The sequence below is a fragment of the Paralichthys olivaceus genome, chromosome 8 (assembly GCF_024713975.1).
Source record: "Paralichthys olivaceus isolate ysfri-2021 chromosome 8, ASM2471397v2, whole genome shotgun sequence".
Classification (NCBI taxonomy): domain Eukaryota; kingdom Metazoa; phylum Chordata; class Actinopteri; order Pleuronectiformes; family Paralichthyidae; genus Paralichthys; species Paralichthys olivaceus.
The window spans coordinates 19,706,255-19,722,767 of record NC_091100.1 but is presented as its reverse complement, the minus strand read 5'-3'; the positions used below and the strand labels follow the sequence as shown (position 1 = coordinate 19,722,767).

The 16,513-nt window shown below is 40.1% G+C and overlaps 1 protein-coding gene across 1 annotated transcript; it reads right to left on the bottom strand.

The window, feature by feature from the left end:
- Nucleotides 1-10,620: 10,620 nt before the first annotated feature.
- inab (internexin neuronal intermediate filament protein, alpha b) lies at nt 10,621-15,240 on the bottom strand. The gene is made up of 3 exons (XM_020084435.2): nt 14,140-15,240; nt 13,513-13,637; nt 10,621-13,322 (listed from the first exon to the last, which is right to left on the bottom strand). The coding sequence occupies exons 1-3, from the start codon at nt 15,184-15,186 to the stop codon at nt 13,040-13,042; spliced, it is 1,455 nt and encodes a 484-aa protein (XP_019939994.1). The 5' UTR covers nt 15,187-15,240; the 3' UTR covers nt 10,621-13,039.
- Nucleotides 15,241-16,513: the final 1,273 nt, after the last annotated feature.

Here is a 16,513-nt window from a genome sequence, read left to right as displayed (position 1 = left end):
ACAGACAGATGTGAGGGGTCCACCAGCAAAAGGATACGCACGTGAAAAAAATTATAATAATAATAAACATATAGATCCATATTTGTGTCAATAGAAATACTGACGAACCAAAACCCTACTAAATACACAAACAACACACTATGACACAAACCATAAAAACATGTATTTAGATATATAGATACAAATTTGTATTTGGTGTCCACCTTACAAAGTAAAATGCTTTGAGATAATGTAGGCTGTATGTTGTGATTTGGTGCTATACAAAAAAAACTGAATTGAATTGAGTATAAACTCTGTACTTCTTTTTATTTTCCTTTGCCACTTTGGTTAAACAATACAACCAAGTCATATTAAAATACTGATCAATTTTAGTTAACATTATTTTACTGTTTTTTACTGCCAAACAATATATCAACTTTTGCAATTATAATATTTTGGAGGGATGCTTATTATAAGGATTTTTTTGTTTTTGATGCCGATATGCATTAAATTCCTTGGGTAAATAAATAAAATACAGAAGTACACAGAAGAACAGAGGAAGCTGTCTCATGGAATCTGAATCGACTGGCTCTAATGTCCATTTCTGTTGGAAATGAGGAGGGTTCAGATTTAGCCAGAAAGTTATTTGGGGTAATTAACATGATATTTTCATCCTCCTGAGTCATAATGGGATGTTTTCAGCCTCAGAGAAGCTTTAATTATGCTATTTGATGAAAAAAGACAAGAACAGTGAACACTATTTTCAGAGTCAATTAGTCTTGTCTGTACACATCTTGAGGTCCGGATCTTCCCTAAGTGACATTGATCACTCATATCTTTCGTTACTCCTTGGAACAAAGCTAAAATAAGACATGAGAAGTGGTTAAATCTTAGATTTAACAATTAAGATGTGCCCAGAAAAACCAAAATACTGACAGAATGACCTGTGAAGAGGCCTGAAGGGACTGGTATACAGTGATATATGGCCTCTCACTCTGCTCAGAAGCTGACCGTACAAGCCTCTGAACGGCTTTTTAATTAATAGCTGATCCTGCTCCATCGATCTGCTCTGTAATTATGGGGCGTTAACATGCTATGGATAAGCTGCCCTTGTGCACACACACACCCACTACAACCGAAGCATCTGCATGCATACGCAAGCACATCATGCATGTCCACCTTACCACTCAGCTATAGATGTTTCACTGCACCCACTTCATTGTGGGAGGTGAATAATTTAACAGTTTCCCATTCATTTACCATTGACCAGAGTGAGTCTGCAGCCTGAGGATTTGCAGGCTCAGAATGAGTTGATGTTTAATCTTCAAGCTAATGGAATGCTTTTGGTGTTTTCTGCCTGATCAATAGCTGTTTATGTGTGTACAGTGACACAGTATATCAGCCTCTGGGCAGGCTGACAATATGTGGGGAATGACTCCAGTCAGCACTTTGGAAGATGGGAGTGGAGGGGGAGAGGGAATGAGTGTTAAACACACACACGTGCATGGTATAGGCCTGAAGTTTGGATGTGCAGGGATTCTGTGTACATGCTGTGTTGAGGTAGTGCTGCAAAGAGGGTGGCGCCACGGGTGCGTAGGGTCTGGGGTAGGATGCATCAAGAATTTGAAGTAGGTCAAAATGTTAAATGAAATTATTTTGTGTTGTTCTTTTTCATGCAGAGTCTATAGGGCTCAACAGCGTGGTCCCAGAAGTAAAAATCTCATTCATTTTCTTTATAGAAATGTTTAATCATCCACTACAAGAGACAGTTTCTCTTTCTAACATTTCATGTTTTTTTATTTAGAGAAGCCGAAAACCACCGCAAGATTTAACTGAAGAAGGAGCGCTGGAAGTCACTGGGGTCCTGTGCAATGGTTTATGGGATGCGTAGTTCCTTCACTCTCAAAAAATTATATACAGTTTTGTACCTTGGCTTCCATCGCACATTGTGCATATAGTGTGTCAAGCTTGTGACACTGCACGTGTGATAAACTGCAAAGTGTTTTCACTGTGATGTCTGTAACAACACATCTGTGCAGCCAAACAAAACCAAAATGAATCAGCGAGCGAACATCTGTCTGAAGGTTCCTCTCACTCAACTGCCATCACCAGGGCAATGCATATGATCCATGGTGACATTTGATGAATGAAAACAGGCATTAGTGCGATGTGCTCCCATAACTGTCTCCAAGTCTATTTAGAAAACAATCACTCAGCTAACTTCAGCCGGCCGTTTCCTCTTCATCTCAGAAAATCGTAACACCTTTTAGGCATTTGTTGCTGCGGCAACGTTATGAACAATGTATTGCAATTACACTGCACTCACCCATGACTAGCAGTTTGATGGAACAACTTACTTCCAGGGAGGTGAGTCATTCACTAATCTTCATGTCATTTCCTCAAGTTTCAGCACTGAAATTGATGTTGCCACTCAAATTGGCAAAGGGGGCTTAGGTGGTGATGACACTGAGGGACACTTTAGCAGCACCCACCTACCCACACACTCCACATCACGCAGAGACATTGTCACCTCCAGTGGGTGAAGGCTGGGAGAGAGTGTGCAGCAGTAAATTGACCATGAAACCTGTCATGGGAGAGTTGGCAGGCAGACTTTGTTAGGGTCAGACAAGCTGTGTGCTAAGCTAAGCTAACAATCTGCTGGCTTTAGCTTCATATTTAGTGAGTTGTGCAGTAACCATCTCATCATCTCTTCAAGACAGACGAGGAAAGGTTTCTCTGCAGCTTTAGTCCACGTTATCAAAGTTTGATGAAGAATTAATAAGTAATTTAAAACTTAGGAATCTCCAAAATGTGTGTCTTTTCCATTTTCCATGAGAAAACCCATATGCACAGTGATTTCCTCTTCTCTAAGGGTCCTTTGATGATAAGATTCTATACAGTACAATAAGATGCAATAAGATATTATATGATACCGTATGGTATGATACAAAATTATACAGTACAATGTGAAACTATTCAATGTAATTAGACACAAGACAATATGAAATATATATGTTTAATTTCTTAAAACTCAACTCGGTCTGTGTGCACTGTGTGCAGATTATATTTCATTTTCTTGAATTATTTCAAAGTAATTTTTCAATTTTCTTTATGAAGAGGAAATGTTGGCATTTTTGACAGGCTGCAAAGTGCGATGAGAGATGCTCTAATTCCCAACAGTAGACCTGATATAGGGTTTCTTCATTACAGAACTTGTCACAGCATTCCATCAACTGAGGTGTGAGTAGTAAAAGAGTCATGGGCATAAGGACGATAGAAAAAAGAGTCATGTTACAAAGATATCGTGTCCACATTAACCTTCTAATCTGTGTGTGGCTCTAAGGAAACAGTGATCGGTCACTGCTGAGAGGGGATCAGTTTGTAGGCTGGTGAAGGCAACATCCCACCTCTATATCTCATTAGGTGTATGTGTTGTAATTGTTCCGAGACCTCATTGAAGATGAATGGGTAAAAGATTGAGGAGGCAGGATGACTATGGACAGCACCTCCCCCCATTTCAGTAGCCACCCATCTTTCCCTCCCAGCTGCCCTGTGCACGTCTGGAGGTTTGAAGACTCTATACCCCATAGAGCATGGGAGATTTGTCAATAAGCCGGCCTCTGGAGGCAGGTAATCTTTATTCATCTCGCCTGACAGGCTGCAACACTTTGTGTAGGGAAGGGAGCACGTCCCTCAGTGTCCTTTTCCAGTTTTTACATCCTCTGCTGCACAGTGGTGAGAAACTGCTGAGGCAGTGGGAGGATTAATGTATATTACATGTACAATAACCTCACAGTCAGTGGTACGCTGGATGATTTAATGGTGATTCCAGAAATGATGATGTTTAATGTGGAATATCTCCCTGTTATGTGGAAAGGTAATAAATATAAAATGAATTTTATTTTTACTGGAGCTAAAAAAAAAAAGATTAGAGATAAGAAGCAAAAAAACAAATCAATCCAGTCAAGGCTGAATTATGTATTTTAGTACACGATAAATTGAACATTAACAAACAGTTCTTTGAGAAAATATACTGAAGGTTATGTGCTGATCCTCTCAAAGATACAGAAGAAGATAGATAAAACAATGAAACAGGCCGACAAGACTTTAGGAAAACCTGGAAGATTTCTTCAAAGCTGTTGTAATCAATATCTTTATATTAACAATGGTAATCTGCTGGTAGCTGCAAACCCACAGAGAATTATCACCCGCCCCTGTCGGTCTACTCAGCTCTGCTGAGCTTTATAGTATCTTTGAGCTTGTTGTTGTCAAGCAAAGATACAAATTAACTAACATTCACAAGGAGACACAGCTTCAAGTGAGCAATTTAGTTACATTGAATGGTTTGAATGTGTAAATAAGCAACTCTTTGCCAACACTGTCACTGTAATAACAATAATAATATTTAGGTTTTTTTAAAGTCATGTTTGTTCCTGCCTCTTTGTGTCAAATAAAAATCTGTTAAAGTCGATATAGTTGCCATTTCATTTAAAATGCAAAATTCATCCGATTTTTTCTGTGACCAGATCAGCTGCACATGAACCAGTGCCCCAAAGACATGACCCAAACAAGTTGAATTCAGCTGAATGACACAGACTCAGTAACTTATATAAAGATGGAAGATGCGTCTCTACTTCCTCCCACTTAGCAGAAATGAAGCCAAAATATCTCTTCATTTTGCGCATTGGGAGTCTGTGCAGATGCGTTAGGGGGATGACCAGTCATGAGTCAGTCTGTGCTGTCAATCATACATCCTCTTTATGGCAACAAATAACTAATTAAAACCAAACTTATCCAAAACACGAACAAGTAAAAACATACATGATAAGAACTAGCTTAAATGAGAAAAATAAATTTGACAAATACTTTAGTTTGATCCATGTGCCATCCACTAGCATGGAATTATGACCTATACTGAAACCAGCCTCTAGTTGGCGATCAAGACTCTTTGGCTTCACTTTTGGGGGGGCTGTCACGTCATCAGTCTATGTAAACAGAGCATTCAAGACATGTGCATCTTTAATCTTTGCACATTAAGATCATGTTTGCTGCAGACAGAGCATGTGACCTGTTGTGTGTTGTGCAGACCAGTGTGGCTCTTCATGGTTTTGTCATCATGACCAAAACAGAGTTTGGTTAACTCTGTTTGCTCCTGTATCCATCTTTCCAGCACTTCCATCTTAACCAAAAGAAGAACCAGGAGAAAATTTCATACCAAGTTGTTATTAATAACCATGATAACACAGCCTTTAGTGGATTTTTTTCAAAGGCACGGTGCCTACAGTCATATCCTCTGGGCCTGAAGATTAATGATCTAGAAATCGTTCTGTCTGACCTGTCTCAGGTTCACACCTGCACAACTGCAGAGGATATTAACGCTCACTGACGTGACCTAATTATGTGGAGCTATGTCTATTAATAAAATACCAAATGCAATGAATGCACGACTTGATATCATCTTTAAAATGAAGTGGATGTGTTTTTTGGAGCATGATGTTGGCACTAAATGCATCATTACAACATTTGTGTAGTTCTCCTACAGTCATAAAGTATTTTAAATATTTTATTACAGAGGAAGAAGAACAAAAAAAAGAAGTCCTGGATAAAACTTTGCTTTCATTAAATCGTTCTGCTGTTTAGAATGTATCTGTCAGCAGAGCTAGAACATTAGAGGAAGGGGGAATTCTCAGCATTGATCGTTGAAATCAGAATCATCTCAAATCAGAGACATTGCCCTCACTCTAAGCTTTCAGCTTCTGATCATTAACTATTCCGCTTGACACTCTCACTACTCCTACTGTCCTTATAGCAGCTTAGAGTGAGGGTTTTATCCCTCATGGTACCTTGAGAAAAGAATCTTTTCAACATCAGGCTGAGCTTCCTTTTGTTCTCCCTCTCAAAACGCTGTGTCATAGTGTGCAGGCAGGATGCTGAAAAGAAAGCTGTGGCTGGGCTCAGCTGCTCTATCATGGATTAGGCAGTGGCAGCAGACACATCCCTCTCCCCAAACAGCTGAGGGAACATTTTACAACTCAATGGTACATTGTGATCCTTAGATACACATGTTTGTCTAAAGATTATCTTTATACTGTATATATCAAGAGTGCCTTTGACATGACAGGAGATGATAACGATGCGATTAGTACAGTTTATTATGTCACTCTGATTCTGCCCTTTACTTGTTGAAGAATATAGATGTCATAGTCCAGCCTTGAGCTGCTATATAAAGTGTATTTCTGAAATTAGCTAATGTTTTATGAGGATATTTTCATGCTATAGGCTTATAAAACAAAATGAATCTTTCATTGTGAGTTTGATTTCAGATTGCGCCTGTTAATACTGTCAGTGGTTGCTCACTGCCGCACAGTATTACTGTAAAGACACATCCCTGTAGGTTGAACTTGTTTTGCTGCATCCTGTGCTCTCCCTGGCTTCCTCCAAAAATAATGAGTCCCATCTGAATAGGGCCCAAACAGCACTTCTCCCCTGCAAAGGTTTGACAGTAATATCAGTTAATGTGTATCAGGTGAGTATTATGAACTTATGTCAAGCACAGATTTACAACTTCAAATTAGGATCATCACAAACGTTTTAAGAATGCTATAATGCCAAATTGTCATAATACAACAAGTGAGGTTGTTTATTTTATGTAGGACTACCAATTCTCCTAAATTATGTAAAAAGTTGCTATATATTGTTTTCAATATGTGATGTAAATAAATGTGCAGTGGACTAAGTGGAAAATCAATAAAATGCTAATAGAAATGAGAGGTATATCAAAAATATTTCTATCTACAGAGTGAAGGCCTGAAGAAGTCAACAAAATCTCAAGATTTTCCAAAATATTCTCAAATGGTTTAAAACTTCCAAAGGGCATGATTTGTTCTTCATTATAGACCAGATTTATCTCCCCGTTGACACAGTGCATGCAGTGCAGCTCCTCGTGTAGACACAACTTAAAAATACCCACTTTTGAACATTTCATCAGGTGTTTAATCACTGGAGGAAGTGATTATTCTCACTTTTCCACACCTACAGAAGGAATAAGATTCCACCTCATGAAAAAAGAGTGCTGGTGTGATGTGTTTTAAATATAGTATGTGTATAACATCTCTGGCAGCCTGCTTATTGTAATGTGAAACACTGCTCTAACTAAACCTATTCGTGGCCTTCTTATAAGCTCACACATTAAGGTTATATGTGTTTTGAAGTATTGTTGCATAATGCTTGTGTATGTATTTTTACAGAATTTTACTGAATGAACTCTTTAGAGTTGTTTTCAAATTTTTCTGATTCATGAGTTAAGCACAATTAAATACTTCTGCTTTGCTACAGTTGTTCGTTGAGAAAATGGTCTTGTGTTCAAAAACTCTGAAAGTCAAGCATACTTATTAAAAAGATATAGACACTAACTTCTCTATAGATGGTGTCTGCATGTCAGAAATGTTTATAAAAAATATTTGACTGACATGCAATTCTAAAAAGACAGCAGAGATTAATCTTGGGAATGCACTCAACAAACAAATATAGGTGTTTGTAGGAAAAAAGGCAAATTTAAATATTTGTAGTTACTCTTTTTCCAATCTCTTATAGTCCCCTGGTAGGAAACAAAAAAACTTCCTGCCTTCCTACTTCTTTAAACGTCCTGCCTTCATTCAGGTGTCCTCTTCAAAATACAACTGTGCAAACCAGAGTACTTATGTGTGACCATTTAAGAAATTTGTCAAAAATGTTGATCAAGTTTCACATCAAGTTAAACTCTTTTGTGAGCATAAGCATAAGAAAAACATGCAGCACATCTAGACTAGACAAGTCGAATAATCTTTACTCTTTCAAATCCTCCTCAATATTTGAAACAATGAAGAACATAGTCCTCTCCATTTTCTGATTAGTGAGATGGACTCTCCAGATAACAACATGATTTTATTTCTCTGGTTAAAAACCCTCAATACCACTTCATTCATCCTCAGACAAGCTGAGAGGGAGGTCAGGCAGGAGGATATGACCTTCCTCTTTGTTCAAGGAATAACATCTTTCCTCATTCTGTCTCTCTGACTCTGCTGGCTCTGTCTCGGCTATTATTAGCTGCCAGAGAAAGAGAAAAAAAACCTGGCTTGGTTAATAGAGACTTGACACGTCACACCTCAAAATGATTCAGCACCTTCAGCCAGGCAAGGAAACGGTTGTCATGGTGAATACTCCATTAAACACATTCATGTCTCACCACATAGCTATTATTCTAACCAAAATATTTTTTGTGGTTGCAGCCCCAATTAAGCTCATCCAATTTTCTCTTATACACTTAAGTGTCTATAGCTGTGTATTAATCTCTGTATCAATATAAATGTCTCATTAATGTCCTCTCTTCAGACCTCTCTGTCTGTTTGTCTGTCTGGACGAGAGCAAACCACTGAGAGAGGTCATCCCCCAAGGCTGCAGCTCAGCAGGATGCTAGCAACAGATGCCACGGCAACAGCAGCATTTAACTCACAAATTAACAAAGACTGAGCTACAGTATACCAGTCATTTAGTCAGATGGTAGGATGATTCCAAATCCACCATAGAAAATGATTTTCATTTGTGTGCATTTAAGACAATAAAATTTGACATTCTGCAAATCTGGCTGAATATCAAGTCCATTAAGGTTTTTCATTGAACGCCTGCGGTACAGAGACCAGTGCTTGCCTTAGCACTAACACATATTTAGAATAAAGTTATATTTCCACATTTCATCTTTGATGTAGAAAACAAGAAGTTGGTTTAATGAGCAGTTAGTTGATGCGTCAAAGGGTCTTAGAAACTGCTTGTTGCACACTGCTAGCTTTGTGTGTTTTAACATCTTTTAAGAAACCTCAGTTGTTTATTGGACATTGTGTGGTTCGTTTTTATTCCAATTTCAAATACTTCAAGTTCACCACATTTTTAGGCCTTTGCTGGTTATGGTTAATGTTACATTATTACTAGAGAAGAACCACATACGCCTCCCACACATACCCCCCAATCTTGCAGCCATGACGTCAGTTCGAACTATCGACTTAACATGGGATCTTGCTTTGTGTAAAGTTCACGTTGCGTTTTGTCTGAACACATCTGAAAACTCAAAGACGCTTTGAAGAAGGTGAAAACTGAATTGCATTATCTCTTGTTCAGGGAATGACATTTTCACACCTTTTTTTCTGGTTGTATAATAAATGTGTACGTGTGCGTGTGTGTGGGTGGTCCAGTGAGTACGAGGAATTGCTTTGATCCACAGATGCTGACAAACAGATCAAATTTATGGCCATGAGCCGCTCACTCCACTGCCTGATTCTCAATTCCACCACCATCACCGCTCCACATAGACACTTATCACCAGACAGAACATAAAACATGCTTCTCCCTTAACACCGTCTCCTTTATCTCTGAAAAGACATGAAATGGAAGTATTGCCTCAGTGAGTATGATGCACTAATGTACAGATATTTATTAACCTCTCTAGTGGCCAGATATTACAAACTAATTTCATGCATCCTTTTTAGATTACAGGAGAGTTTCCAATATTCCAAAAGATACCAAATATGCCAGGTTACATGTTGGGGTAAAACAAAGCTTGAAACATTCTTTCTGTCTATACATTTGAAGGCAGTTTGTTCTTTAATCTTTCCTTTATACCATGAACCATTTTACACAACACTCTGAGTATGATAAAACAAGAACGTGTGCGATAATTGTAGAACAATGCACTTGAGTATAGTCAGCCAACTGTGCATATGCTGATTGCACTGGGACTGAAGGCTGCACAAGCTCTGATAGCTTTCACTAGATATGAATTTCAAATGAATCCCAGATTGGACATGATTTCTTATAGGAGTCAATATTTCACACAGTGCTACTCATGTTTTTATAGCCTCATAACAGGAATGGTAGCTATGGTGAGACTTAAAATGGAAAGTTGAAGCACTCTTCAAATGGAGGGAGGGCTGTTTCATAACGGGGCTGTTACAGTGGTGGCGTTTCAGTGGATGGCTCCACTGCACCTTCAACTCAGCAGCATTGCAGGGGTATAAATCTTTGAAGAACTGCAACCCACGTCACACATGCACACACAGTGCCGAGGCTGTCCCACCCAGTTGGTGGGCGAGAACAGAGATGGGGTAATTAGAGACGATCCGCGAGGCCCAAGGTGTCAAGGCCAGGGACTCTGTGTGTGTGTTTAAAGTGTATGGAGCAATGGTGAGGGTATAAAGGTCAACGTACAGTACAGCAGCAGGTGATCCATCACATCTCACATCTGTAATATACATCTGCAACAGTGGCCCTGAGGAGCAACAGAAAAAAACAATATATTTTCAAGAAACAGGTCAAGGTGACATTGCTGTTTGGCCTATTCTGGTCCGCAACACTATTTACTTTTACAGATAAAGCTGCAAAACCCTTTTCCCAATCTCATGTCTCGATATTGGCTCTGAACAACTGATAAATTGCCTTTTCATTTGCTGCAGATTATGTATGTGTAGAAGTATGAAGTACCACACATATACCATATCTGTATTGGTTTGTATGATAGTAAATATATTTTCCTCACTTTCCAGTACAGGGCATGCTTTCTAAAATTGTGTGATAAATTGATTTTTTAAAAAAGACAATGAAATCATGTGCACCTCAGTAACGTCAAGTCTTTATTAATATGGTGTCATACAGGAATACATAAGTAGTAATAACAGTAAATAGAATAGCATGACATCTACATTCAATCCCTATGCGTTTGAAGCAATAATAGCTCTAATGGACACTAATCAAGAGATAATAATGATTAAACACCCACTAAGCAGATTCACACACATGGCCAGAGGAAAAGCTGCTGGTGTTTTAAGGCATTTTTAAATCCTACAGTATTTGTTCTATGGCTAAGTCTTGCTTCTTGGATTCAGATTGATGATATACTGAACTGTATTTCCAGAAAATGCTTGGTTCTGCATGAAGTGGTGTTGCATGTGCATTTTGAAAAGTTTGGCAGTGTTGTAGGAGTAGTTACATTTTTCTGCAGACATCCATGAAAACTATTTTGGTTTTGTCATAGAAAGATAAAGGCTTAGACATTTGCAACCCTGAACCATTCATCCATTCTTATAGCTGTTTACTATAAAATGCTGCTTTTGTCTATAACTTCTTGTCCTTCTGAGATTTTTGTTCTGCTTGACAGAAAATGCCAAAACATCCATGTATGATAGGCCACTGTGTAGATACAAACACACTTACTACTGCACAAAGGTACTGATCACAAGCCTCTAATACAGCAGCAGTCAACCTGATTCAGAACAGCCTGCAAAACAATGAGCTGTTTGTTTTGTTTTCATTCATTGTGTGTGTGTGTGTGTGTGTGTGTGTGTGTGTGTGTGTGTGTGTGTGTGTGTGCGTGCGATGACCAGCAGTAAGATAAGTGTGTAAGAGTTGGCAGTGCACAAGCAGAAAAACAAGCTACAAGTCTTTCATACTTAAGGATTTCTACCGGTGAGATCGGACTACAACAGGCGTTTTAATGCAGTCATGGCCACAGTTACAAAGAGAGAGGTCAAGTTGTTTCAAACACATCATAGTCTGGCAGGTTCTCAATTTACACTGGGATGTATTTTCTTCAGGGTAAATGATATAGTATGGATCCTGGAGCTCTAATGTGTTTCAAGCATCATAAGTAGCATATGTGAAATGGAGTTAAATATGCAAACTGTCCATCATAACTACATGGATCATAGAGAATCTCATGCATTTGCACTAAAGCATAATTTCCAATTCAGTGTCTAATTGACTTGACTGCACAGAGAAAACTCTTTTTTAGTATAGTATTTTAGTATTTTTGCTCAACTTTTCTTTTTCTCCTAATCCATCACTACCAAATTAGGTCTTTTCTATTCTCGTATTAGTGCCTTAAAGCATAGCATCCCTCCTTATCTTTACAGTGGAGATCACCAGTCCATCACAGTCCTAAGATTTATAGCAGCAGTCTCAAATCTGGCCTGGGCTAACAAGCACATTTCTATTGCTGTTATTAATGATAATGAGCATGATGATTCTCATTATGATCAATAGTGAGAAGGAAGGCAAAGGCCAAACTTTGAATGATGGGTGGGTGGAGTCCATGCAAGAATGCGGTCTACATACACCATGCAAGTTATGCTCCATCAATATACTTGTTTTCTTGTTTACCTCAAATCTTCATCTCATTTAAAAAGCTATAATAACTTTTTTAAATTAAACTTCATTGGGAAGTTTAAAAAAGGGTCATCGCTCGCATTATCCTCTTTTATACTGTTGTCATGCAGAGCTGATAGAAACCCAGACAAAGCACTGATGCAGTGACTGAGGTAAGAAATATTGTGCAAGAAGAGATACAGACAAAAAGAGACCAAACACAATGGCTCAGTAAAAGCTATCATATATTATTGTCTTTTATTTTGGCAGGTTTCCAATAATTGTGTGCTTTCTCACTCAACTATGATCATTGTTTCAGGAGATGTTTTTATTTCTACTGTATGAAAGGATTGTTTGGAGAGGGACGGATACCAGCTGATGTGTTTTGAATCTTTTGTGCGCACAGTTACACTCAAACACACATGCTACTATTGGAATGTGTTGAGAGCATCTCACAGCTTGTGGTTGTAGTGCATGACCAGAGGTTTTTATCTATTGTGTGTTGGTGTTACATTTTGTCACTGCTACCTAAGTGCTTGTTATTGTTTGATGTTTAGTTTGTGGAAGAGTAAACAGCAGAAACTGTTGAAATGTGGTATTGTATAGAGTGATGGTTATAGTAGAGTTATAATGGATTTCCTTTTGGGAGAACACATGTGGGGAGACGGGGTAACAAGAGGGGATAAACCAACTTAAAACAAACCTACCAACCCAACACTATATGTTAAAGACCATGGCAATCTTACTATGCTTATAATAAGAAGGCAAAGCATGGCTATCAACTAAGATCCCCACAAGTGAGTGAGACGTTAATGCTCAAGGTTTGTTTCAAGATGGAGAGAGGAGAGAATTTGCAGGATACAGGGTTGAGAACAGGCTTACAGTATGACTCTTAGTTTTTCTGAATGGTGGGAACATCATTGGAGTCTTGCTGCTTCTGGGTGGTGACCACCGTCTCCTCATAAACTTCACGCTGGATCACCTTGCCTCCAGATTTGCTCTGCTGCTGCTGCTGCTGCTGCTCCTCCTGCTTGCCCTCCTTCTTGGAGCTCTTGCTAGAGCTGGTGTACATGCGGGACTGGTAGCTGTAGCCTTGCCCCATGCTGGCACCTATGGCGGGGCTGCTGTAGTTGATGCCTGTCCCAATGCGGGTCTCCTCCCCTTCCAGGAGTTTCCTGCAAAGAGGGTGACACAGGGAAGTGTTCATAGAAAGAATTAGCTATGAGATACATAGCGGAGGGTACTGTATATATGGGATATTGTCATTTTACAAGAGAGAGTGAATTTTCCCTCTTTTTTAAGGATATCTCACTCATATTATTGAAAACAATATATATGTGAGGTATCTCTGAAAGATGACCCTACCTGTAAGCTGCAATTTCAATATCCAGTGCCATCTTGACATTGAGCAGATCCTGGTACTCCCTCAGGTGACGGGCCATCTCGCCCTTAGTGGTCCGCAGCTCATTCTCCAGCTCTGCCATGCTCTCCTACAGACAATAAGCCATAAGTTCAACATTTCCTAAAATATATTTTGGACTCACCTGCATATGGAGCTCTGCTATTCACCGCTGCTTGCAGGGGGAAATGCAGCAACACATAAGAAAACATTGTGAATGTACGTATAAGGGTCGTTTCTGATTAAAATAGTTTAAAAAGTGCTTCATATTTATATTTGTAAACCTGCACCACACAAAGCACTTGTATAGAATGACTCAGTTCCAGCAGTTTCACTCGGTGGGCGTTGTCTGATGCAGCTGCTGAGCGGGGCTGTCCCAGGGGAGGGAGTTTCAGCACCACGGACAGAGCCCGAGACACAGCAGCTGCTCCTCCATTTTATTATGGCTCTGAAATGTAAAGTCTATCCTTCTCCATAAAAACACAATGCTGTTAATGCTCTAATATACTTTCATGATACTGAAAATATAGGGCGGATTTTTCCAGATTACAATCATTTAATATGGCGTTAGTAGGTTATTGAAATGTGATTACCTGGTAGGTTCCCATCTCCACATTGTGCCTATCCTCCATCTCCCGCATCTGCCTTTCCAGAGACTCGTTGGTTCCCCTCAGACTCTCTATCTCGATAGTCTTGGACTGCAGCTGCCTCCTAAACTCGTTCACCTCCTCCCTGCTGCTGCGGATGGCCTCGTTGCTCCGGTTGGCCTGCTCGGATAAGTCCGCAAACTTGGTCTTGTACCACTCCTCGGCGGACTGCAGGTTCTTGGAAGCCATGGACTCGTACTGGCCGCGGATCTCTTTGAGGGCGGAGGTGAGGTCCGGTTTGGACACCTCCATCTCCACAGACACCTGGGCAGCCTGGATCATGTCCGACAGCTCGACCACCTCCTCCTCGTGCACCTTCCTAAGGAAGTTGATCTCATCCAGAAGAGATTCCACCTTCTTCTCCAGGTCCAGGCGCACCATGGTGGCATCATCTACATCTTTCTTAAAAGCTTTGAGCAGGGCCTCTGCCTCTTCCCGGGCACGGAACTCCTCCTCGTATTTGCCCCTGACTTTCTGCAGGTCGTCGTCAATGTTGTCCCTCTCGATCATCAGCTGGGACTTCTCTCCGTTCAGTTCTTCGAGCTGGGAGCGCAGTTCGCGGATCTCCTGCTGGTAGAGCTCGGCCAGGCGGGACGGCTCTGCCTGCTTCTGGCGCAGAGCGAACAGCTCCGTCTCCAGCACTTTGTTGTGTTGCTCCAAGTTGCGCACTTTGTCAATGAACATTGCAAAGCGGTCATTGAGGCCTTGCATTTGCTCCTTTTCGTTGGTGCGGACGATTTTGAACTCATTGTTGAGGACGCTGCTCTGTGTCAGGTCGAAGGTCTCCAGCGGCATGGACGAGAAGGAGCGGCCGGACTTTTTGCTGTACGTGCCCAGGGATGAAGCGTTGCTCCGGGACAGAGAGGAGGACCGGTAACCTCCTCCCCGGGAGGAAACATTCATGGTGGTCCGCGAAGGAGATGCATAACGGGGAGAATCCCCGAAAATCCTCCGGTAGGAAGAGGAGGAGAAGACATCAGATCCGTAGCTCATCTTGGCGTGTACTGAGACAGAGCAGAGCAGTGGGCGTGTGCCCTTTTTATAGGAGGACCAACCCAATAATTAATTAATGCCCACTGCTAACATCCGGACCGAGCCGATCCAGATGGGTCAGGTAGTCCACTGTTTGTGTGAATATATGAATAATACGGTGATAGGAATGATATGAAGTCCAGACTGCATTAATCCTGGCATATGGTCCAGATGTGCGCAGTTGGCACTGGTCTTTGTGTGGAGCAGATGGAACTGTCCTATTTTGCGCAGTGGTGATGCGTCGGTGTTTGGTCGCTTGTTGCACATAAAACAATACATAGCTTATAGGCTATAACCTCGAGTTAACTTCCAATATTTTCACAGCAATAATATTTCTTAAAGTTGCCTGTCCCAACTTAAATCTACATTCACATCGAGTCACATGTGCCACAAGGGCAACGCTGATTTCTGGCAGAATGAGAATGATGCACTTTTCCTCAAAGCTTTTTATTATTGTGTCAATGCTTTTTTATACATACATATTTGCAACACTTCAGTGACACAATCCACAAAACATGTTGTACATCTGCAGCTTTTATGGCGATATGTGAATCTGTTTCTATTTAGAATAATCTGTTAGCCTAACGTGATGTATAAACCATTACCTTTAAAATATCAATTTTTCGAACAACATTTACACAATTTCTATGAAGCGATTTTATGTTTTATCTCAATTAAATTTAAAACAAAAAAGGTGTAAAATCTTGAAGTACCCTTAGTGGTTGCTATTTATTTGTTTTGTATGTTGCACAGTGAGTTTAGATAGAGAGCCTATTGAGAGACAGCCTTCCACTGACTGGTCTTTGCTGCCCTCTATCGTCGGATCACAATACACACCAGGCATTCACCAATATTTCAAGTGTAAGGTTACTGGGGCTAAACTTTATGTGTACTTCATTTATAGTATTTGAAAGCTTTAGAACATTTTGATGAATGTATGAATGATACTCTGCACATACATCGATTTGTAGATGTATCGGACTATTTCCATTCAAAGAAATGTTTGCGGTAACATAGAAAAATAATGTGTCATCCCTAGCAGTACATTCTGCACGACATTAAATGAAGCCTGACATGACAGGTGTCAAGCCTCAACTGGATTATTTTATTCTTCTATGTCCTTTTTCAGGCTTTCATGAGTATCATGGTTGAGGAGCTAAAACAAGCCTGACAATACCTGTCTAAACACATGATGATGTTCAAAATGAGCCACTGATGCCTCACAAGTGCCCACGAGATGTCGTCCTTCAGGACAAAGAAAACAAAGTTGTGGCAGAAGAGGTAAACA